At 34.8% G+C, this 23,999-nt stretch overlaps 1 protein-coding gene across 2 annotated transcripts in view; it reads right to left on the bottom strand.

Annotated features, from left to right (window-relative positions):
* Positions 1-23,999, bottom strand: part of Lrrc7 (leucine rich repeat containing 7) — a 429,867-nt gene that overhangs the window by 69,326 nt on the left and 336,542 nt on the right. Inside the window, exons 17-21 of one of the 2 annotated variants that reach the window (XM_027949501.3) lie at positions 19,021-19,221; positions 11,442-11,553; positions 11,045-11,225; positions 7,586-9,266; positions 3,605-3,745 (exon numbers count right to left, since the gene is read on the bottom strand). In XM_027949501.3, the coding sequence (XP_027805302.2) occupies positions 3,605-3,745; positions 7,586-9,266; positions 11,045-11,225; positions 11,442-11,553; positions 19,021-19,221 (2,316 nt within the window). The remainder of the gene's footprint in view (positions 1-3,604; positions 3,746-7,585; positions 9,267-11,044; positions 11,226-11,441; positions 11,554-19,020; positions 19,222-23,999) is intronic. The other variant, XM_071618746.1, reaches the window with a different exon arrangement.

Below are 23,999 nucleotides of genomic sequence, written 5' to 3'. Positions count from 1 at the left end.
ATTTTTGTTACAATGTTGTCTTTGTCTCTGATGACATAAAATTTCAAGACAGTAACTGAGCTCAATTACAATAGAACACATCCAAAGAAGCACATGGAAACATTAATCACATCATAGAAAGTTGCCTTAAGTGCTTTTTGGAAAGGCAGTAAATAAATGATAAATGAAGAAAGAAATGAATGAATGAATGAACAAATAAAAAATATTGATTATTTTATAATTTAAAGTAGCTGATTTATTTGTCAAATGTTCATAAGTACTATTAAATATTCTTGAGAATGGTCATCTATATCAACAACTGAAAATATTAAAGGAAATTAATCCAGTAAATTGATTTTGCTATATTTGTTGACATTCTAAAAATATTTTAAATGATTCCATGAAAATGTTACAGAAGATATAATTTACTGCTTATAGTATAGGAGGCCTATATTTTGTTTGCAATCCACGAAAAATGTACAATACTTGACCTGGCAAGTAATAAGTATGAAAAATTTAGAAATAGTCAAAATACATAGCAAAATCTGGGAGTGTCTTTCCTTTCCATCACATAAATATTTACTATGTAAGTGCTTCATCAAGTGTCAGAATTATTTGATCTTCATTCGGAAATAGTTCTATCCTTAATTAGTTTAGCACAATTTAAGGACAATGTCTGTGCAGTAGAAGAAATTCAGACAGGTGCTCTTTCCTCCTGGTTGCAAGAGACAGCCCTGTGTGTTCCCTTAGCAGGGCACCACCCATATTAGTGTACATTGCACCTCCATTTCCTATACTAACTTTTAATAGGGGCAAATGTGAACTTAGCTTAGTTAGGAAATGTCATTCATTCTTTCTAGGACATACTGGAGTAGTTTGCTACAATATCTAACTGAAGTCAGCCAGGGTTATCATTCAGAAATTTTATGAATAATAGAGACTGGTCCAGAATTTCCCAACCAAGGAATGAACAGTTTTGTCAATTTTATTTACCAGACATATTTATAAATAGATGTTGCACTACATGGTAGTGCAATTCTTATGGCTAATGAGCATATAGGGGCTGAAAAACAATCTTAAATGCCCAAGACACTAATTTTTATTATATTAAGTAGCAAGACAAAATTTTGTTATAATAACTTTTTATGCATTTATAAATCAAAGGAAAATTATTCTTGTCAGCCTCCTCTCCTGCCAAGAAGGATTCAGGGAAATGGTGCATCCATCATAGGACCAGTTAGCAATGGCCAGCACAGCCAGGGATGGATAATCTGAGAGAATGTATTTTTAAGGAAGGTTGACACTAAAGGTTTGCGAAAACAAACCAAACAAATTTCAAATGAAAGCTCTGCAAAGAAGAAATAACTGGGCAGAGGTGAACGGACAGATACTTAGATGGGAATTCATGGGAGGAAACAGAGTCTGGGAGCAATTCGAGACACTCATAAACACTCAGGCCTCATAAGGTTCCTACATTGGTGATGGAGTGAGAAGATGCCTAAGTGCTTAAAGCTTATAGGCCTTGCACTGATAATTTTTGAATCATAAAATCTTTTGGGGGTAATGAAGTACTTTCCCTTTTCATCCCCTACTTCCTCTTCCTCTTCTTCTTTCTCATTAATTTTTTTTTGTGTGTTCAGGAAATAAAGTATTAAATGGTAATTTATTCTAAAGTGTTTCAATATTTGAACTGTTCTGAATTGCAATTTAATGTGGTTTACATAGAGAATTCTTGTAGGTTATCTCTATACCCATGTGAGGATGATTTTAAAAAGTCCCTAAATGCATTCTGTATTATTTCTATTATAGAATATTTTAGAGCTATAGTGATAATGAACCCATTCTCTAGGGTACCCCAAGCCATATCATAAAATTAATACAGCAACATATATGTAACTAGTTCATATCTGGAAAGTAAATAGGGCTCCAAATTAGGCAAAATTAGGGAGCTTCCATTTAACATAATTTCAGATGGTTCAGATAATAGCTTTCTTCATAGTGAGATCTCTTTAATAAGCTCAATGGATTTTGAAATTTCATTATTTTAGTTTAAAGATTTGCTTTCTATTTAATCCCCAGTCCCTGTAGGAAAGTTGGCCATGTAAGTTGTGATATCTTATCTATTCCTTAGTGCAGAAAAGTTTGAAGGCCTTTTTGAAATTGATTTGGTTAGCAAAGATGATGGGTGCCGTGGATATCTGAGAGGATATGAGGAACAGGGTTCATTAAAGTGGGAACTCAACTGAAGATGGCCATGCTGATGGTGTGCTGGAGCCAACTTGTGCTGGTTTGTGAGAGCCAGCCATATGTACCCCATTTTTGGGTTCAGTGACATTAAGATGGTACTTTGAAATTGGTCATACTAGGAGTATTTATATTAATTTATATTGACATTAGCAAACACCACAAATCAGAACACTGCTCCCTCAAGAGAAAGTTATTGGCACACCACTGGTGCTACAGGAGACTGAGGACTGGAAAAACAATATTCAAATGCTCTCAATGTAGTTAGGGTGTTTTTCTCCAGAAGATGTTGAGCGATGAAAAAGCTATGCATATAAGTGTCCTTTTGATTTTGTTACTCCATTCACAGTGGGAATCAAACCGTCGAGAGTTAGGGAATTTTATTAAAGACTAATTTGACATTGAAACATGAATTTGAGAACTTATGACCCTCATTTTTCTGAGAAGAAAATTTATTCCACATTTTCATTAATTGTATTAGGAAAGAAATATGTTTGGAATCTGCTATCACTCTGTTTTCCCTATTTTGTACTTATTTTTTCCCACAAAAACTTACTAGGTTAATTACTATATTAATATATAGCTATAATGATGTATTTTATGAAAATGACTCAGTTGCACTGAAATGTAAGAGATAAAACATTAATCAATTTAAATAGGTGAAATGGGCATTCTCAATTTTGCCTAAATAAAACAAGCAGAAATGTTTCTTTGGCAATGAAAATGTTTTCTCTTAATAGCACATTCCCTTTCAAATGTGCTTGCCTTTCCATTTAAAAAGGGGTGAACATGCTACTTTTCCATTAACCTAGGAAGGGCACTGATTGCTAACTTATCCCCAAACTTGCTTTTCTTCTTTTACTTCTGTGTTGTATTTCCCAAAATGTGGGCTGAAAAAGTATTTAGAAGCACCAAGCACTTAATTTCCATTCTAATTTAGGGGTATACAACTTTTCCAAAGAAATCACCTGAAATCCAATAATAATTTCCAGTTCTGTTCTCAGAATGCATCACTAAGAGAAGGTAAGGATATATTTAAAAAAATTAAAAATAAATATATAAATACAAAAAAAAAGAAAAAGAAGAATAGAAAAAATGAAGAATAAGGAAAAAATGAGCCTTAAAGCAACACAAAAAGCCATGTACCTGCTCAATCCAAAAAGCAAAGCTCAATCCCAAAAGCAGGAACCCAATAATCAGTCTAGCTACAAATATACATTTAGCAGTTGAGAATTTAGGCTCTACATTATTTACCCTTGTGCCTTTTGGACTCACAAGAGTCTAATAAACAGGGTTGTATGTACAGCCTAAATACATTAAGTGAACAAACAATATTAATTGGCTTTGGTATGCTGACACATGTAGGGCAGTCCATACTTACTTTCTGAAGAGGTAGTTCTTGATGATCAAATTTAGACTTAGTCTGCAAGTTTAAAGTCATGCTTCTGCCTGCATGCATTGCTGAAATACCTCCATAGGGCAGCATGCCAAGGTTAACTGTGTTGTGTTTGTAAGCAGCATTCTGAGTAGAGGAAATAATCATGTGACAGGATGTGAACACATGCTCAACAAACTGATTATTACATGAACATGTTTAAATTTATAACATTTAACTTTAAGCGGGCAAACAGTAACTTTCTTTTAAAAACATGCACTTGATCAGACAAAAAGCATACAGTCAACAGTGTTAGTTATGCACATAATGAGTACCATCCAAAACTACAGAAAGGACAAAAAGCAAAGAAGATACATTCTGCCTTGCACTTGCTGCTAACTCAAAGGCATAAAATCTGTCTCTTAGATACCATGATAGTAGTGACTTTGGATAAATATTGTTCATCCTGTGGTAGTGCATTAATTTTGAAAATTCAAACAGATAGTAACCACATTTTATTGGCTACAAATCTCATGGTCTCTTTCACATTGTGAGATCATCACATATGAAAGACAAATATTATCTCCTAAATCTGCCTTAAACTAAAGCATTGCAATGTTGAAGCCAAGATCTTTCTTCATTATTGTTCAAGTCTATAGACAAAATATAGCAACTCAGAAAAAACATCTGGTCCAAAAAAATCATTAATTCTGACTATTGATTTGATTGAATCCACTTATTAATTCATTTATACCAATCAAATAAGTTGGATGTAGAACCATATATTGTATTTTTCTAAATAATTACCTTTTAAACAAGATAATTGCATAATTATATTGAAGTAATTATAATGTGTGAACTATTAATGTTACTTGTCAAATGAATTTAAATACTTATTTACATCTTAGCTACTCTTCAACAGATGCATCTAAAATTATTCTAAATAATTAATAATTTTTTTCTATAGAACTTCCTTGGAAAATTAAAACATTTCAGATGCCTTGTTATCAAATCTATAGCCTAAAACAGAAATCTAATAATTGACAGCATTTGGTTTCTTTAACTCTCTTATTTTGAGAAACAATTATCCATAGAAGTTAACTGAGTACAATTTTTCTTAGCTTAAAATTATTGAGCATTACGAGCAGGTAGCTATTCTATTCTGAGAACATTATTTGCAAAGTAATGATTATTAGCATCAACATTTCATTGAGCTATACTGAAAGATTCTTATACTCCTGATGAGGTACTTGTCTACACATCATACTTGTTATGAATTCATGATTATTTCATACAGAGATTTTTCACAGTCACCACACTCAAAGTGAAAAAGACACTAAACATTTTGATCTGGCACTTGGATGATTCCTTAGGGTTTAGATCACTCCAGTCTAGTGCTCTTTCAGCTCCTATAGAAGAGTAGGACATATGGGTTCATGCTTTAAATTTTCTGTCACAGTGGAGATCTGCAGTAGAAGTGCGAGCTTTGTGGTTAAAGTGAAGGGGAACGTAAACATCTTTTATCTAGGGTAGCACTTGGAGCTGCCTCTCTAAGGTCAGCACTGAGATCTTTTGCCAACATTATTTGGACTATTAACCTTATTCCATACCCAGCCTCTAGGCAGTTGTCATGTATGCGGACTCACAAATATCTTATAGTTTCTAGTGTAGCTATTTAGTTTCAGGGATTCAAATGTTTCAACTAAGTTTCACTGGGAAAGAAGCACATCATGTCTGGTGCAGTCAGACTCTGGGCAGAATATTAAGCAGCACAGCTGTGTCAAAACCAGTTTTATGCAGTAAGTCCGTGCTTTGGTGCCTGAGTTCATCTTGTTGAGTAGCTAGGGAGTTTTAAGTTATTCATAACCTGAACTGCTCAGAAGCTCAATTGAAAGGGGGAAAGAAACGCTACTTGGAGAAAACAAAAGGAAGAGCTTCTAGGATCTGAAGACTTAAAGCAATACTCTAAGGAAATTTAACTTCTTGGAATTAAATGAGAAACTATTGAATATATGTTGAAGTTGCTCTGGAAAAGATAGGTCCAAGGAATTACAAACAAACAGAGGGTATATGGAGACTAATTAAAAAGGGAGGTGTCATTGTGATAAGAGAAAATAGAGAAAATACACATGGATACACTTTTAGTTACCTGATTCGATCCCCCTCCCCATTCCTATACACCCAGGGTCCCCCCATGTTCTTGCTCCATCTAGAGGAGCCATCTAGTTTTTGGTTGTTGAATCAAAGGAGAGAAACCATGTATCTGGGATAACAGTAAAAAACCCCTGATGGTACCAAATGCTTAGAAATTTATCTTTTCTTGCTTTCTTTCCACTCACTCTTCTGCTGCCTCAAATTACTAGTCATTGTACATATGCTCCACAAATCTTCTAATAACCTTTCTTGACTAGTTCATCTTACCCTGTTACGTATGGTCGTGTCTACACGAGGCCAGAGTTCCCAAACTGTACTGTATTATTTGGCCCCAAATATTTTCGCCCTCCAAGTTATCTGTCTACATGGAGGGCATAACTTGAGGTAAGGCATGGTGACAACCGACCAGGTGTCTCCCACTGACAGCCAGTCATGCGGCTTTGATGAGGCTCCCTTCAATGGGACTGAGCAACCTATTTGAAACAGACATTCTGATGAAATACTTTGCAAGGCAGAACCAATTTCCACACTGAGAAACTAACACCCACGCCCACATTTATTAGTTCACTTTTCCCCTAAAAAAATTGTTTTCTTGTCATGTAGACACGACCTACAATAGTATAATTATTTAAAAGGAATAAGCCTGAAAACATAAAATTCATTACTAAAGAAATACATAATAAATGCAGTGACCTGTGTTTTTTGCAGGACACAAAATAAAATAATAAAACTACTAAGTGAAACATTCCAATAGCATCTTGTTACCCAGATCCCCAGTTTACATAGAACATTTGAACTTAGAAAATGAGAACAAAAGGCCCCAATTTCACACACACACAAATCCTCAATGTTCTAGTGTCACTGCAGAGCACACAAAGCCTTCTACACCAAAGCCACGAGGTCTACTGAATGATGACAGTAGGTTGATAATAGTTTTAGAAAGTGAAGTACCAGATTTCTCTTAGATTTGAACAGGCAACAACAACAAAAAAGCAATTAAAGGCTTTATAATTTTTTTTTAACTCTCCCAATCACTGGGCTGTGCATTCCATACTATTCTGACTCAATTTTTAACTGAGTTAGCATTGATTTTCTTTCTTTTTTTGCAATATACATCCTAATTTGTATGTCTATAGTCTTTATATAAAGACATCATCTGCTTTTGTTGTCTGTAGTAAAATTGGAATTTATATATTTTCTTCTGTATAAAAACCAATATTCTAAATGGCAGGGTTTTTATTAAATAAAATAGTGTGTAGGAGGGCATTTAACCTCTGCTTATTTTCTTTTTCTTTTTCTTGCTGGGAAGATTATTGCTCATTAGAAGTAATAAGTTTAGTAGTCCCATAGCAGTAACTATGTGCAAATTTTATAAACAGATTGCCCGAGATTAACATAAGTGAGTCCATGAAGAAAAGGGTGAAATACTCACTTTTTATAGATTCAATAAAAACCATACTCTTTAGGTCACCAGAGAGCAGTTTTGTGTCCTAGGAGAGGCATTTTTTGCCTTGCCTTAATGGCTAGAAAACAATTGGAAACACCATCCCATATGATAGAGTCAAATTCTTTCTTACTAACAATAGTTAGGCTAGATTTGATAAATAATTCACTTGCAGGTTATGGACTCTCAGAAAGCATTAAGCAATACCCATGAAAAACTATTAGGATCATTTCCCCCCACAATAGAAAGACAAATAAATGCTGATCATCTCTCCATTCATGTATTTCATGCTTCACTACATGTGCTTAGAAATGCCAAAAAGAAAAAAGAAAAAAAAAAGTAAAACTAAAGGCAGGGGGGATATTCTTACAGAGAAATGCCAAACATACCCTGTCTAACCTTCTAGCTTCTATATGTCTAAGCAGCTGTTGTCTCCAGTCTGCAGGCATTTTACCACAGCTCTCCTCTCCCTTCACAGGGGTGGGCCTCGTCTTTATATCACTGTTATCTGATGGCTTGTCACCATAGTTACCCAAGTTATAGTCAGACGGTATTTTTTCCAAAAGAGCTGCCATAGTTGGCCTAGCTGAAACTGGCCTGGTTTGGGAGGCACCGTAACTCTCTGTACTGTAGCTTCTCGCAGACAAGGGCCTCCTCTGGGTTAGGTTTTTAACTGGAAAACTTCCCGCCTGAGCTTTCACTTCTTGATATGAAGGATGTTCGTCTTCATACCTGCCATTCCTCTTCAGGAACTGGGACTCAGTCACTGTCACGCTGCTTTGGCGATCTAGCCCTCCCCTGTATGGAGGTCTGCCATACCTATCACTTGGTGGCAGCTCGTGAGGTTCACTGACCCTTCTAAACATGGCCATTTCTGTGGAGCTTGCCAGGGAGTCAGCTCTCCTCAAGAAGCCTGCCCTGGCTCCTTGGCTTGCAAACTGGGCATTCACCACAGCATCCTCATTAACAGATGGCTGAGAAAACGAGAACATTTGCTCCATTGGTGGGTATCCTCTGTAAGCTCTAGGACTAACCAAATCCTTGGCCATGTTTTTGCTGGACGGTTGCACATACTCTGAATTGTGTTGAAAAGGGGGCGGTATCCTCTTGTCCGCTTTAACTTCCACTGCTCCTTGAGGATTGAAGCTTTGGTCAAACTGGTAGACTTTTTTTGTCATAGAAGCTTTCTGCTGTTGTGGCCCTTTACTGCTACCATAAGTGAGCATCTCGTCATCCAGCATTGGGACCGACTGGCTTCGAGACATACTGGACATGCCATGCTCTGGTCCCAACAGTTTATCTGGTCGTTCGTGGCTTCCTAAGTGATCACTTCCAGAAGCATAGTTTTCTAATGGTATGTTATAAACCTTGTATGTGCCAATGTCAATCTCATCGATACTCTGTGACTTTTTGAATTTATTGGACTTTATATCTTTCATTAGTGGGGAAAGCCTCTCTGTGCTTTTGCTAATTGAAATAACACCTTTAGAAGAATCTGGGCGGCAGTGGATTTGAGAAAAGACATTACCAAGACTCCTGTTGGGGTTGGAATCATGATACTCCCATGGTACTCCTGGAGAAAAAGGACTGGGTATTTCAGTAGATTCTTTCAGATGGTCTTTCCTTTCAGGCAAAGGGCTGGTAGTGGGGGTTGTCTCTAATTTGGAAGGAAAAGCGGTCCTGTCTTCAAACGGACTAGGGGTTCTGGTCCAATTCTGCCAAGGATTGGTAGGAGGCACTTCTGTTTCTGGCGTGTGTCTGTGTGTAGACTGCTCAAGTTCCAGGGGAACACCAACAATCCTATCCTGCCTGATTAAAGGCCTGCGTCCGTGAGAAGATGTGCTTCTAGACTTCGAACTCAAGAGAGGATTATTGTTGGCATTCTCAGCTGCGGTTTCCTCAGAAACAAACCCTGTGTTGTCGTAATGGGATCCGTCAGTCCAGTTGTCAGTGAAAGCATCGCTCATTGGCAGGCGGTCGGGTCTCTGTGGTAGGTTCCCTGGGGGAACAGCCTCTCGCTGGCTGAGCAATGGCTTTGCATCCAGAGGCTGTGGGAAAGATTGTGCAATCCTGTAAACACAAAGGGAAGAAGACATATGAAAATGAGGAAGAGTTGGTTTCTGTTAAGATGAACAAGCACTGAAAGTGGGCCACCATGTCTGTTGAGCTGATCATTCATCCCTACCTGACTTAGGATTAAGACAGTATTATTTCATGTCCTTTGTGTCTCCGAAATCCACTCCTTTACCCTCTTCTTTCACTTCTTTCTAGTAATAATCACCTTCCACTACATTTTAAAATTTACTTACCTTTGAAATTTATTGTATATCATCTCGTGTCCTCTGCTAGAATGCAGATTCATGAGGGCAGAGATCTTTTTCTCTTCAGGCTAAGAAAAGGGCTTGGCACATAGTAGGTGTTAAACATGTATTTGTTGAAGGAATGAATGGATGACATGTAAGTCTCCAGTGAAGGCCCTCAAACCTGATTGGTAAATACAATCATCTGATTCCTAGTATTTATTCCTGGAGATTCTGATTCAGTCCATTTCCAATATATTGGCTGAGAATACTTTTCTTAACAATTCTTGATATAACTGATGGATTCAAAATGTCTTCAAATAAGACCAGGTCTTGAAGATGCTAATACTATTGTTGAAATATCAAGCACATTCAGGTATCTTTTTTTAGAATGTGAAGAATGACTTTGTGTCACTGGCAAATTTATAACAGTGAGTGTCTCTAGTATATCTTTAGTATATGTTCCTCTTTCTGGCTTTATTTAAAACCATTTGCACACCAATAATATCAAATTATATATATAAAATCAATATTTTACTGGGGATTGATCTCAGGGGCACTTGACTACTTGAACACTGAGCCACATCCCCTGCCCTATTTTGTATTTTATTTAGAGTCTCACTGAGTTGCTTAGCACCTTGCTGTTGCTGGGCTCGGCTAAATAATGCATATTTTATTCATAAAGGAAAAACTTTTGTGGGTTTCTCTTAACTGGAAAAAAATGTGCATTTAGAAAGCATGTTCTAAAACTACTTTGATTAATATAAGCTCACATAAAAACTTAGAGTTAAGATTTTTTAATCATGGTCATTGATGAAGAGAAATAATCATTGATGAATTACTAAAGAAGGCATTGCCAAGAGGGAGCACATTAGCAGTAAAATAGGAGTAAAGGTTTTGACTACCTAGATCATATGACAACTTTTGTTACTTTTAGTATAAAACTGTAGCCATAAATTATAAAACTGAGCAATTAGAAGACAAATGCTACTTCACTGAGTCATTTTATTATGCAGTGTGGCTTTTGTTTCTTTCATCTGTAAAATGGGAGTAATAAAGAGTGGGAGTCATTCTGCAGAGCATAAGTACTTTTACACGCATCCTAACTTCAGGTGATGATAAATGATGATGGTGACGGTGATGATGATGTCAACGATGGAAACTGATGAAATATTTACTTTGTGCCAGGCACATAGTGCTTCACATTGCATCTTATTTTAGCTCATAACATCATTTTGGATGGTGAATTGTCCACATGCTTCATAAACATGTGTTGGCCAAACACAATTTTTGACTTTTAAGTTTTCTAGTTCTACCATGTCATCATGTTAATCTCCTACCATCACCCACTTAATCAGCTGTCTCACCCTGTCAGATGGATTCATTTGCTCTTGGAAGTCCCAGGTGAACTACATTTGCTTACCTGCCCATTCTGTCTTCTATACCACTCATGTGTTGAATACAATCCCAAAATTATGAAGATTCCATAAAAAAAAAGTTGCTGGAAATAAGCGATTGGGAACAGAAAAGTGGGAATTCTAAACACACCTGTTACCCCACAAAGAATTATGAACTGCATCTTTAGCTGTTGTCTGCAAGGACCCCACTTTAACCCGGGTGTTAGAGGATCCTGAGGAAGCCTGGGAAGGCGAGTAGTCTGAGTAAGTGCCTGAGGAAACACTGTTATTCAGACAGTGAGTTTTGTCAACTTCAGACTCATCAGTTGATTCTGAAATTTAAAGGGAAACATGTTATAATGCTACGAACATTGACAAATACAAAAACAGAAAAGTAAGTAGGAAAAACAAATTCTATACTGATTAATGTTAGAACATGTATTTATAAAATAATTTTAATAGACTATGACATATCATAATGTACAACTGGTGATTCATCATGCACATGCATTTGTAGCATAATTTCCACATCAGCTTCATGATGTTACCTTTTTTGTCCTTCCCTAGCAGAACAAGTTTGGGTGGGTACAGAGGGGTCTCAGCTAATGAAGGGTGAAGTTCCCCAATCCTCATTTCATTAGCTGGATGAACAAAAGAATCCTGAGAGATATAATAATACAGGACAAGGAAAGTAAACATTTAAACAATGGTTAACCAAGATGGCAATAGCTTTATTTGGCTCAGATAAAAAAAAATGTGACTCTAGAATTTAATTGACTATGGGGCATTGGGAAAAAATGAACCATTATGTATCTCTGAGTTGAGCACTCTTTTATTCATCAGGCATAAGTTTGACTGCTGTTTTTATGGCTGGCACTGTGCAAAGAACTGTAGAGTTTCCAAAGAAAGACAAAATGTGGCCCTCTGAGAGTTTGCAATCTACCTGGGGAGATGAGATACAACTCATTTTAACACAGTACTGAATTTTAAGGTCTACATGAGTAGTAAGATCTCTACATATATATGATATATACACATGTAAGACATCTAACAGATGAATGCTCTAAGAGTTCTAATGGAAAAGGATATCATTGACCAACAGGATTTTTTTTTTTTGGTCATCCCTTGCCATATGAATGTGCCCTAGGGTCCTAACCTGCTTTTTCTGCCACTCTCCCTCTTAATTGCTGCTGTTTCTTGGGTGAGTATCTCCTCCACTGCTCTTGTCCTGCTATGCCTTCTTTCTAAGTTTTCTAATGACCAATGTGGCCTGCTAACTCTTCATTCTATATCCATTAATTGAGTGTAATGCAGTTCAATGGACAAGAACATAATTTTGTAACGAAAAATGAACACGTAAAAAAACCCACGAATTTTAAACTTCAGTAATTCAGACTTTAAAATTTTTTTTTTAGATGTAGATGGAAAGATGGACACAATACCTTTATTTAATTTATTTATTTTTATGTGGTGCTGTGGATTGAACTGAGTGCTTCACACATGTGAGGCAAGCGCTCTACCACTGAGCCACAACCCCAGCCAGTAATTGAAATTTTTATTCCCACTTAACCAGATAGTGGAAGCATTAGGCAAGGCAAAATGACAAATGCTTACTTTCTTCTAGATGTGAAAATACCATAAGTAAGTACCAATAAATATCTATGCATGGCAGCTATCTTTATGTATCCTTTGCCTAAAATTAATGTTAATTCAAGTTCAAAATTTTTCAGTTGTTTCATATTCTTAATATCTTATTATTTTGGAACATTGACAACCTTAGAAACATTTTATTTCATCAGAGAAAGAATATATTTGAGGACAAAAATATTAGAAATTAAAAAAAATCTGTCCAATAAATAATTGGTTGTTTTAATGAACAGCCAGAGACTCTTATTATGACTTTCATCTATTGCCAAGGACTCCACAAAGACAGGCTTAGGTCTTTGGGTTTTGCAGCAATACAAATCCATTTCTTTAACTAATGCTTAAGTTCTGTCATTTAAATTTTGTTTGTTTGTTTGTATGAGAATATTTGCCTGTAAAAAAACAGGGTATATCTAACGTGTTGATTTTTAAAAAGGAATATTGCAATAGAAGACAGAAAGACCATTTAGTTACCCTTTCATTGTCTTGCGGCAGATTCTGAGAACAAACTCAGGCCTACATATACAATAGACAAAGATCCAGCATTGGAGCATGATTCCTCTGGCTTCCAGGCCAGAGATCTTCCCCTATAGTGTGTTACCTCCCCGCGGGTGGGAACATTAAGGACTTAAAAAGAAGAGTCAAATTAGAAGAGAGACAGGAAATAAAGTGGGGTTGATGAAAATACTGGGGCTTAAGAGAAAAACCTACATTTTTATGGATTTTGAAAATAATCTCATAAAATCAGCATAAAATCTTTTTTTTCTTTTATACTCTGCTTTTATTAGACTAATTAAACCACAGAGGGAAGTACCCTATTACAGGGATTTTACTGACATGTAAACAAAACAACTAACATTTCCTAGAGTCAGTCCAGTCTTTTTGATAAAGTTTAAAGGTGTCACAATAAAGAATAAACACCTTTATATACCTACAGAACAATTTATAAGAAGAAGGTATAAGCCTGAGAAACAGCACCATGAAAGGCATAAAATATGTTGATTTGTCAAAAAATTTCAGGTACAAGGTGTCATATTTCCATCTTATTCCTATTTTACCATTTATTAATCACGTTATCTAGGGCAAGTTAGTGTACTTCTCTGGGCCTTATTCAATTCATCAGTAATATGAAGGTACTAGATATTAGGAACTGGTGCTAATTTCTATCTAGAAATAACAAGATTATGAATGTAAAGATAACTTATTTGAGTGAAATAATGACTTAAAAAGTAAATATTTTTATAATACCTAATACAAGCATAGGAATTTTGTTTCAATCAAAAATATGTAAATAAATAAAATAAAGACACAAAAAGCATACCAAATAGTTGTACAAGCACAGAACATTAGCATAACTAAGGGTTTAACTTTCTCATTCTTATGTCCTATACATTCAATACTCAACTCATCTTGTTTGTATAGATAAACTTTCAAACTTGTATCCCAAAATCATGACCAGAATTCTGCATGGTAGGTATGGTCTGACTCAGGTATATTTTTCTGACCCTGCTCAAGAATGTCTGTTGTGAAGCAAGAAGAGCCTTAGTGGCCAGGAAAATAGTATGATTATCAACTAGTGGTGAACTTGCATCTCTTCTTTAGAGTTTTCTGACTCTCCATGTGAGAGGATGAAACTGCTGAAGCAAGATTGATAAATGCTGCTAATCCAGGAAAATGTTCTTATTTGTATGAGCAAAGTGGGTGTGGTGGTGGTGGGGGTGATGATGATGATGATGATGATGATGATAGTGATGTTCCATTAGTGATGGAGCATAGATTATATATCTGCAACTGTGTATTTGTATTATAGATATAATTATATAAGTATAAAATTTGTCTCTCAATTTATTTAAAAGACAACCTTGTTTTTAATTATGTGTTATTTAAAAATATTTATCATTATCTTTGTTTTACAGAAAAGCAAATGGAGGCACAGAAAGGTAGAGTTATAATTCCAAGTTGCAACATTAAGAAGTGATAGAGCCAGGATTTGAGCTGGATCTGTCCAACTTCATGGTGTTCTATAGGATATTGTGTTCACCATATTGTCTATCCTAAGAAAAGCTCATTTATCAAATGGGTTTTAGAGACCAAAGTTAACTGTCCAATAAAGGGAATGAGTCTTTGCATTTGCCTCTTGAAATTCTTTTACAGAGGCTAGGGAAATCAAGTGCTTTTTGGAGAAGCTGAATGATGTTTTGGGGCTACTTGGAAGTTATTGGTAAGCAGTCAGATTTATCAGGATTTTCATTATAAGGACATTGAACCATATTTCCTTCTGGTGAGGAGATAGAAATGGAGAGGAATGAAAAGGTAAAATTTCATTTTTTTATTGCACTGCCTATCCACTGTTCAAATTTTGTCTATTACTGCCATACAGAAAATGGTTGAAGGCAGATATCAAAGGGAAAAAAGTTCCTTTCTGAGCTTTTGAGAGTCCAGGTATAGTATTAATAAACACAATTTAAGAAAAATTTCAAGGGTAGCTGACTATTTTCTACTTTTGGGAGAAAGATAAGGTTGCTCTATAGAAGGAAATTGGACTGTGTGTCCTAATAAAGGGAAAATTTCAGAACATATTTGATTGTGGTAGACTTGGTGAACAGGTGTCAGGTAGGGACCTGCAGAGGATTAACAACATATGGGGCAAGGATTGGCACATTATTCTCTTGAGGAATGGGAATTATCATTTACTGTAGCCTTTCTCTGTGTCAAGAACTATGCTTGGAGTTGTGTATAAATGCATAGTATCATCTGATTTCATCTCTGCAAAATCTCTAAAAGGGTGATTTTATTATTTGTATTTTTAAAGATGAAGAAACCAAGGCTCAGGAAGGTTTTAATGATTTGACTTGTCAAGGTCATATAATCAGTAGCAAGGTCAAGCCAGGATTTCAATTGATGTCTGCTAGACTTAAAAGTCCCTACTCTTTGGTACCCAAATTGTGTTCTGAGGCATCCAAGGGTGCCACTGCTAATTAACTGGGATATCGTGGATTATATTAGATGTCTGAGGGAAACAAAGCAATATTTGACATCAGTCACACAGTGCAAACTGCCAGCTTAAGCAGCTCTCAGTTTCAACATGAGATTGCACAGTCTCTTTGATGACAGTCCTTGTGAAGATGGATTTTGGATGGGTGCAGTGATCAAAATGTAAGTGCCGCTTGCAAATCATTGTGAAACAGAAATTAGTCATGGTGTCCACTATATTTCCCATGTTTGAGAAAGTAGGTAATGTCTAAAGGGTGCATGCATTTCAATAATATTTTGGTTTTGCTTACCTAAGAGTGAGATAAAAATATCTTTTTACTCAGTTTATGTACATTATTTTTCAATTTTCCACTACTAAGGAAGGCATAAGTATCCATTAAGTTGTATAACTACTTAAGTGGAACCATTATGTGTTTATTTATTTATTTTTGGCTGAGGATCGAACCCAGTGCCTCCCACATGCTAGGCAAGCACTCCACCACTAAGCCACAACCCCAGCCATTATGTTTTTTTTTGGTTTAGGGTTTCTGTAACAAGATTACTGAAATGCTATGGGCATTCATATACCAACAGTGTACTTAACACACAGGTGATAAAGCATGAATAGGTAAGGCAGCCAACAATCAACAAATAAATAATTCAGGAAAAACATCAGAAACTGTCTTTGACATTAGTAACTAACTCAAAGTGGTTGGACAGACAGACATGTTAACAAATTTGTGATAGTATATGACTATACCAATCATTAATTTATTGTGCTCCTATACTGTACTAGGCACTACTGTGCTAGATACTGGAAATTTAGATACTCCTCAACTAATGCTGGGTTTGTATCCCAATAAGTAGAAAATATCATTAAGTCACAGTCCATTTAAAACTGACCTGCCAAACATCATAGCTTAACAACACAGTACCCTGTAGAGTGTAAGTTTTTACACTTACAATCTTGTGGCTGACTGAAAGCTGTGTCTTGCTGCTGCTTCTCAGTGTTACAAGAGAATATCATAGCACATAATGCTAGCACAGGTAAAAATGAAAAGTAAAAATTCAAAGTGTGGTTTCTGCTGAATGCATATTGCTTTTGTACCATCATACAGTTGAAAGATCCTAAGTTGAACCATCACAAGTCAAGGATCTTCTGTATAGTGATGCACAAGACAGACATGGTCCCTGTCCTCATGAAATTCAGTCTGAATTCAATAAGCAAAATAATCATAAACATTTCATTCTGTTTAATGCAAATAAATAGGGTAATGTGATAGAGAAAAATCAGAGAGTCTAACTGACCAGGGTTATCAGGGAAGGCTTCCTGTTCAGGGGAACTTTAAGCTGAAACTTGAAAGTAGAGGAGGGCTAGCCATATAAAGAGCTGGGGAGAATCTAAATGCAATCTCCAGAGGCATTTTGTAAAGAATAAATGGGAGGACAGGGAACCTATATGTCTACCTGCTCTCCTTATTCTTTAGGCTCTCCTGGCTCTTTGTCTAGCATAACACATGTTAAAACTCTTGGCATAGAGTTGCCAAATAAAAAAAGAGGAAAAAATATTGATTTATTTGTTCCTCCACTCAACTGCATTTGTTATCAATATACCTTGTCTATTTCTTTCTGTGTTTGCTTCTGGTTCTGCCTACCTCTACTCTTTATTCTTTTTTCTTTTGAAAGACCACTGGCAAGGCAACAAGGAGGTGGGAACAAGGTAATCTAAGAAACTGACGGTTTTGTAAATAGGTTATAAATTATCAGACTGCAGAACAGAGGTGAGGACTTAAAGCGATCTATTCAGGTGAAATGTACAGGCTTTGGCAAATTATTTGGGACAAGGAGTGGAGAGAAAGAAGGAAAAAGAAATCAGGACTCTTCTCAAATTTCTAACTTCAAAGAACTCATAGAAAATGGTGCCAGCTGAGATAAAGATTGAGAATACAGGAATGGAAGCGAGTTTGTAAAGCAAACATTTAATTTTTTAGAATTGTTTACCTTGTAGTGCTGTGGAACAATTTTAAGATTTATTATCTCTACTACTCTGTGGGATTATTATTAAGTTCATGACCAAAGCCATCTCTTCTCTGTATCACATTAATCCCAAATCAAGCAATTTTAGGAGCTTCTTATTGTTGTTGTAAATTTACTCAGTTTACAGGTTTCATGACTACATAGTTACTTTGATATTAGGCTGTGACTACATAAAATTTAAATACATAACGTATATGTGCATATTTAGTGTGCACTTGCTAAATATTGACTTCTTCACTTTGTATATTGTTGTAATATCTTAGAGATGAAAGAAAAGTCTCTTGCTTTGCTATAACGTGTAATATTTTGGAAAAAAGAAAATACAATGATACTTATAAGAAAAAAGCAATGCAAACAAATACTTAAGACATTTTCTTCTTTAGATTTCCAGCTATATTCCCCTCTTCGAAGGCAGACTGTCACCTCTGCTGTCAGGTGTGCATATTATGGTTATTTTTGCTCAATATCTTTTTTTTACCTCTCTTTTTCACTGTAAAATCCAATCTTTAATATGCATTCAGCCCTAACTTAGAGCATTATATTCTCCACCATACAACCAATCATGTGATCATACTTTATATAATATGTTCTCTTATCATTTATGTGTGTTAAGTTTATCTAGCTGGACTTAATTATTTGGGAACTATGGGCACATTTTACATTTCTTTTTTTTCTCTCAGTGATTAGCACAGTGCTACATATGCAGTTGGTGTTTAATAAATGCAATAAATTGATGCTTTGAAATGCAGATTTGTAAAAGAGTTTCATCAATCTAGATTTTTGAGAATATGAATTTCCAGACTTATCATTCTAATTATGTGTCTAATGAAGATAAAAAGATGATAACTAAATTAGCTGAAGAGTTGATGAGATAGTAGAGGTGGTATAAATGTAGTTGAATTCTTTTCAGACCACAAAGATCAATAAGGATGAATTTCCAACTCATTCTAAAATACAGGAATTAAGCTTCACATGGCCAGATTTCATAAGCCTAGGTTTCACTTATCTCTCCTTTTTGTTGTTAATAGTAATGTTTTCTGAAAAGGTTGTAACCCAAACCAAAAATATTTTAAAATATTTGCTCTAAAATGTATTAGGAATTTTTATAAGATTTACTGAATGAAAAATCTTCAGTTAGTTTGTCCTAATGACTATATAAGTTTGGGGTAGCCAAAATAACATCAATGACATAATGCATTCCTTGGCTAGGCCATACTGGGTGGCAAACTGTTCGTTCTGTGTATTGGAACTTTTGGAGTTGTAGTCATGATTTTAGGGCATGAGGGCATCATTTATCTGTGATTTATTAATTGCAACCCTCATAATTTAAAAGAATAAACATTGTATTTTTGGAAAAAAATGCGCTTATTGCACTTATCAAGGCAGATCTATTCAGTTTAAAAAAGAAACCAAATTACTTAGAATTCAAAAAATTCCAAACCACACTGGCAATTACCAATAACCTTCAAATACCTCCACTGTAATCTCCTTTGGGGCTACCGGCCACTTGTGTTCAAATTTTTCTTTCACAGTTTGCTCCGTGTTAGCAGTTGGATTTGAATTCTCAACACGTACTCCATGGCTTGGCTTACCCACCAGATTTTGAACAGATTTTACCATATTCTTTAAATCCTCTGGGTAAGGAGTTGGATATCGTTTTAGGTTTATTTCAACCTAGAAGTTTATAAAAAGAAATTTAACAAAAAATAATTTCAGCAAGCATGCTCACAAAGCTACTCCATTTTATGTGCACTAGTACAACCAAATGCAATACAGTGAGTGTTGAGCTGCTTGAGAAAATGCTCCAGCATAGAACATATAGCATTCTTCTCACATTCAATCTCACGGGACTTCCCCACTCCTTCCTACCCTTCTAGATGATAAACAGTTTTTGGATTATATCCTATCTTTAGACCTACCTAGATGACTGGGATAGCAGTTAAGTGATTGGTAATCTCTGAAAAAAATTTAATCAAGTTATTACCAGCTACTATCATACTTTAGAGACTGTTCTCTATATTAATTATCTATAAATAATAATAATTATATTAAGTGACATCTTTGGAGTATCAATGCAGGCAGTGGAAAGAGACCCCAAAAGATTTACAAGTAGAGTTGTGTGTCCAAAAATGGGGAGCTGACAATATCTTCTGCCCAAATATGCATTCGCCCAAATATATAATTAGCATGTTACATCAAAAGGTAGGATAGTAATTCTTGTTAATCCTTAAGGAAAACATGCTTTGGCTTTCCAGTTTAGTTTTTAACAACAACAAAAAATTTAACATGCTTCTTAACAATGAAGAGAAATTAAAAACTTAAGACTATTTTCTAAATTATTTTAAGTAAGTATGTGAATTCTGACTTATATTTATCTGTATATTTATTTCCATTTTAAGACATTTTGGGTATCAACCTGACCTTCAGGAACACAAATTAATGACTATTCTTAATGATAAATTATTTCATAGAGATATCCTACAATAAGAGTACTTATTATAAGGTATTTAAAAATAGAATAAATGGAAGTTTTCTATTTTTCATTAAGAGGGAGTGGAGAAGAAATACCAGGGAGATTTACTTGGCCTGGCTTGTTCAACAATCATGCCTTTAGAATCTGAGTAGAATCAACTTTGCAAAATGAAATGGTTTATGTGAGCGTGGTGAGTTATGTGTCTGTGCAAAGTGCCTATGTGAGGGTTGGGGTGGGAGGAGAGAAGGTGGAAGAGAAGCTGAAGGCAGAGGACAGAATGGGACATAGAAGGAAAAGGAGAAGGAGGGAGAGCCCCCTCACCCAAGTCACTCATGGAATGTAGGAGCTATGATGGTGGCACAGATCTGAGGATTATGAATAGGAATTCAAACGCTTTTGCTCATCTGCAGTTTTAGCGAATCCACCAACTGTGTTATTCTTCATAGTATTTTGTCTTCCTTGTGGCTCATTTTCCTAATCAAATGCTGGGATTGGAATTCATTAGATGATTGCTGACATGCCTTTCAATGTTAAAAATATGAAATTACTTGTCCAATACATATTAGGAAAGCAGATGAAAAATCAGTTAATTTTGCTGGAGTGTTTAAGTGTAGTTTAATCTTGTACACTCCCAAATAAATAAGAATGAAATTAATAATACATAGAAATACAGTCATAATAACCCAAGACAAAGTTAAACTTTAGAGAAAAAAACCGTAAGTTGTTAGAATATAATATTAATACACCCCGGGGTAATTAATTTGTAATGCATTCTTAAAAAAACACAAAAACAATGATATTCATGCCAGACAAAGTGCATTGGGATGCATGCATTCATGGATCTGCTGTTTGGATTAGTATAAGGAATGCGAATTATGAATTAAATCTAATTTTTAAATTATATTGTTGAACTTGTTTAAAAGTACTAGACATCAAAGGGCTAAAAGTCAAAAAACTACATTTTCTAAAAGAAAAGTAAATTGTAGAATGGTATGACTATCATGCCAATTAAGAATATCTTTTTATTTTTAATAACCAGTGGTATATGAATGAAAAATATTCTAAAGTAGGGCATTAAATTAAAATTCTATGCAACTTAAAAAATTCTCAACACTAAAATTACACATAAATTGAATCAAAGGTAAAAGAAATGTGGGATGTTCTTCCTTAATTGAATTAAATAGTTCATTGAATAATGTAATTTAGTTTTTATACATGCTATGTCCCACATGACACAATTAGATGACTCTGTACTAAGGGCCATGCTGCTAATAATTTTTGGTTAATTTATAAGCAAGTTAATGTGATAGTTTGGTCAGATCACCTGAATATGGATGGACATTTTATTTCCATGAAAATATTTGAATATAAAAACAGATTTACCATGAAGTTAATGAAGCTTAAGCTCTGGGGCCAATCACTCTTAGACGTCTCTTCTGAAACTTTGTAAGTGGCCCTATTTATGTATTTGCATGGTCATTTTAAATAATTTTTTTTCCTTAAAGAAGCCTGTTCTCAAGTTATGGATGAAGTCTCATAAAACTTGGATTTGTTTTTCCTAGAAAATAAATTTCTTGCCTGTTTACTAGCAGAACTTACTGGACCTGGAGTCAGGAGGCATAACTTAAGCCACACATTTAATACCAACTAGCTATCAGCTGCTAATCATTTTGTTTCTCAAATCATGTGAATTGGGGATGATAATAGCTTTTCCACATATTTGGATTAACTTAGAGCTAAAATGAGATAAATATGGCAATTCCTTGGAAATGTATAGTTTTGCAGAGATTAAACATTATTTCTAATAACAGATACTACTAAGTATTTTAAAAATATGATTCCTCTGGTAATCTAGATACTACATATATAACCATAATAAATGTAAATGTCTCAATCTTTTTTTTTATATTGCATGTAGCAACAGTTACCATTTATTCAGCATCTGTCATGTGTCTGTCACTAGGCTAAATGTTTTATAGGGATATTTAATTTCTAATTAATTATTGATATAATACAAAATAGTATTTATAATTAATTCTATAGGTATAATTCTGAATTATTTATATCCTAAATAATAAATTCTTATTTATTAGTTATAGAATGAATTATTAATAATTTTATCTCATTTAAATTTTAAAATTCATTAGTGTAGCTGTTCCCACTATATAGGAAGAAAGCTGGGGCTTGGACAATATAAATAACCTGTCAAAGGTTATAGTCAAACTCAGGTTTTTCTAATGCACTCTTTATGCTGACCAGTGCTATGTAGAGATATTCATGAGAATAGGTGCAGCATATAATTGTATAACCTTGTATAAGAAATACTATAAGTCTAAACAGTGAATTTTACTGAATTAAATAACAAGATAATTTTTTAAATGGAGGCTAAGTAACTACTTCCTAATTTTTTAAAAAATGAATCTATATTTTATAATTCTATTCCATTTTCAAGTTCTACAAACTTATTTATGCTTTGTTATGGACTGCTTTGCTTTTTCACTTTCCAACTGCATGCGGTACTTCAGAAATGAATGAACATGGCCATATTAGTAGTTCAGTAATTCTCAAATATAAAAGCAATTTCTGGGCTGAGTGTGGTGGCGCACACCTGTAATCCCAGAGGCTTGGGAGGTAGAGGCAGGAGGATTGTGAGTTCAAAGCCAGTCTCAGCAATTTAGCAAGTCGCTAAGCAACTCAGTGAGACACTGTCTTTAAGTAAAATACAAAATAGGGCTGGGGATGTGGCTCAGTGGTCAAGTGCCCTTGAGTTCAATCCCTGGTACTCCTCCCCCACCAAAAAAGCAGTTTCTGTATATTTCTAAATATATAGGCTAGAAATATTTCCTTATTCTAATATAGCATGAAAAAGAAATATTTTCGTTTCTTATACAGATAGGTGGGAAAATCTATTAAGTGTATCTTATAAAATATTAAATTTATCACTCACTATAAAGTATTTGCTCATGTAAAATATACATTTTATTAAATGCAATATTTTTACTAAAATACTATTTTATTTTCATTTTGGAAAATAGAAATGTTTCACAGCATTCTGTGCTTCTCAAATCTAAATAAAGTGCAGTAAATGCAAATAGCAGCTGCAAGATGTTGGAGACCTCAAAAATTTAGCAATGAAGAAATAATTAATAACTTGGACACTGAATTTATAAAGAACTGTTTCTCATATATTATATTATACTTAGATAATATAATATATTTCATATAATGATCAAATTATAATTTGATTTGAGATTGTAAATTCCAGTAAGAGAAACAATAGTGCTTTGATCACTAATATAAATATCATCTTATTCTAGGAATTAATCAGAATATTTTACAAAGAAAGGAAACATACTGTTTTAGTCAGGAAAATGCATTCTTAGCTTGTCTTATATTGTAGAAAGAATATAAGACACAGAATAAGAATCTAGTCCATTACATGTGGATGGGAAATGCAGTGTTCTTTCATATCTCATTAAGACATGTTTTCTGCCCATTAATCTCTTATATACCCATCCCACTAATATATGCCACATCCCATCACCCAGTCTTCTCTTACAGGAATTCATATCATCTGAGTCTTCAAAATTATAGAAAATTGATGCTTTTCAAAAATGTCTATCTTTGTGCTTAAAGTCCACTCTCAGCAAATCTCATTTTACACTCCTGCTATTTTAGGAATCAAGTTTTGGCTATTTAACTTTCCCTAGAATTGACATTATAAAAATGCGCATATGTAGGGAGGACAATTTATATTGCATTGATAGTGTCATCAACATTCTGCCCAACTATTGGTATTCCCACACTTTAAAGAGTCTTTAAAAATAAAAAAAATGTAAATAAAAATGAAGCACCCAACTCAAAACCATGCCAGATACCCCACCAATAGGCACCTCATGTTGGTGTTCCCTCCCCTCTGACTCAGTCCTCTTCCCACCCCAATGCCAATGTCAATAAGCAAACACTTAAATAGGGATCA

This window comes from Marmota flaviventris, chromosome 10, assembly GCF_047511675.1.
Source record: "Marmota flaviventris isolate mMarFla1 chromosome 10, mMarFla1.hap1, whole genome shotgun sequence".
NCBI lineage: Eukaryota > Metazoa > Chordata > Mammalia > Rodentia > Sciuridae > Marmota > Marmota flaviventris.
Note: the sequence above shows the minus strand (reverse complement) of the source record. Positions and strands in the feature narration are given on the sequence as shown.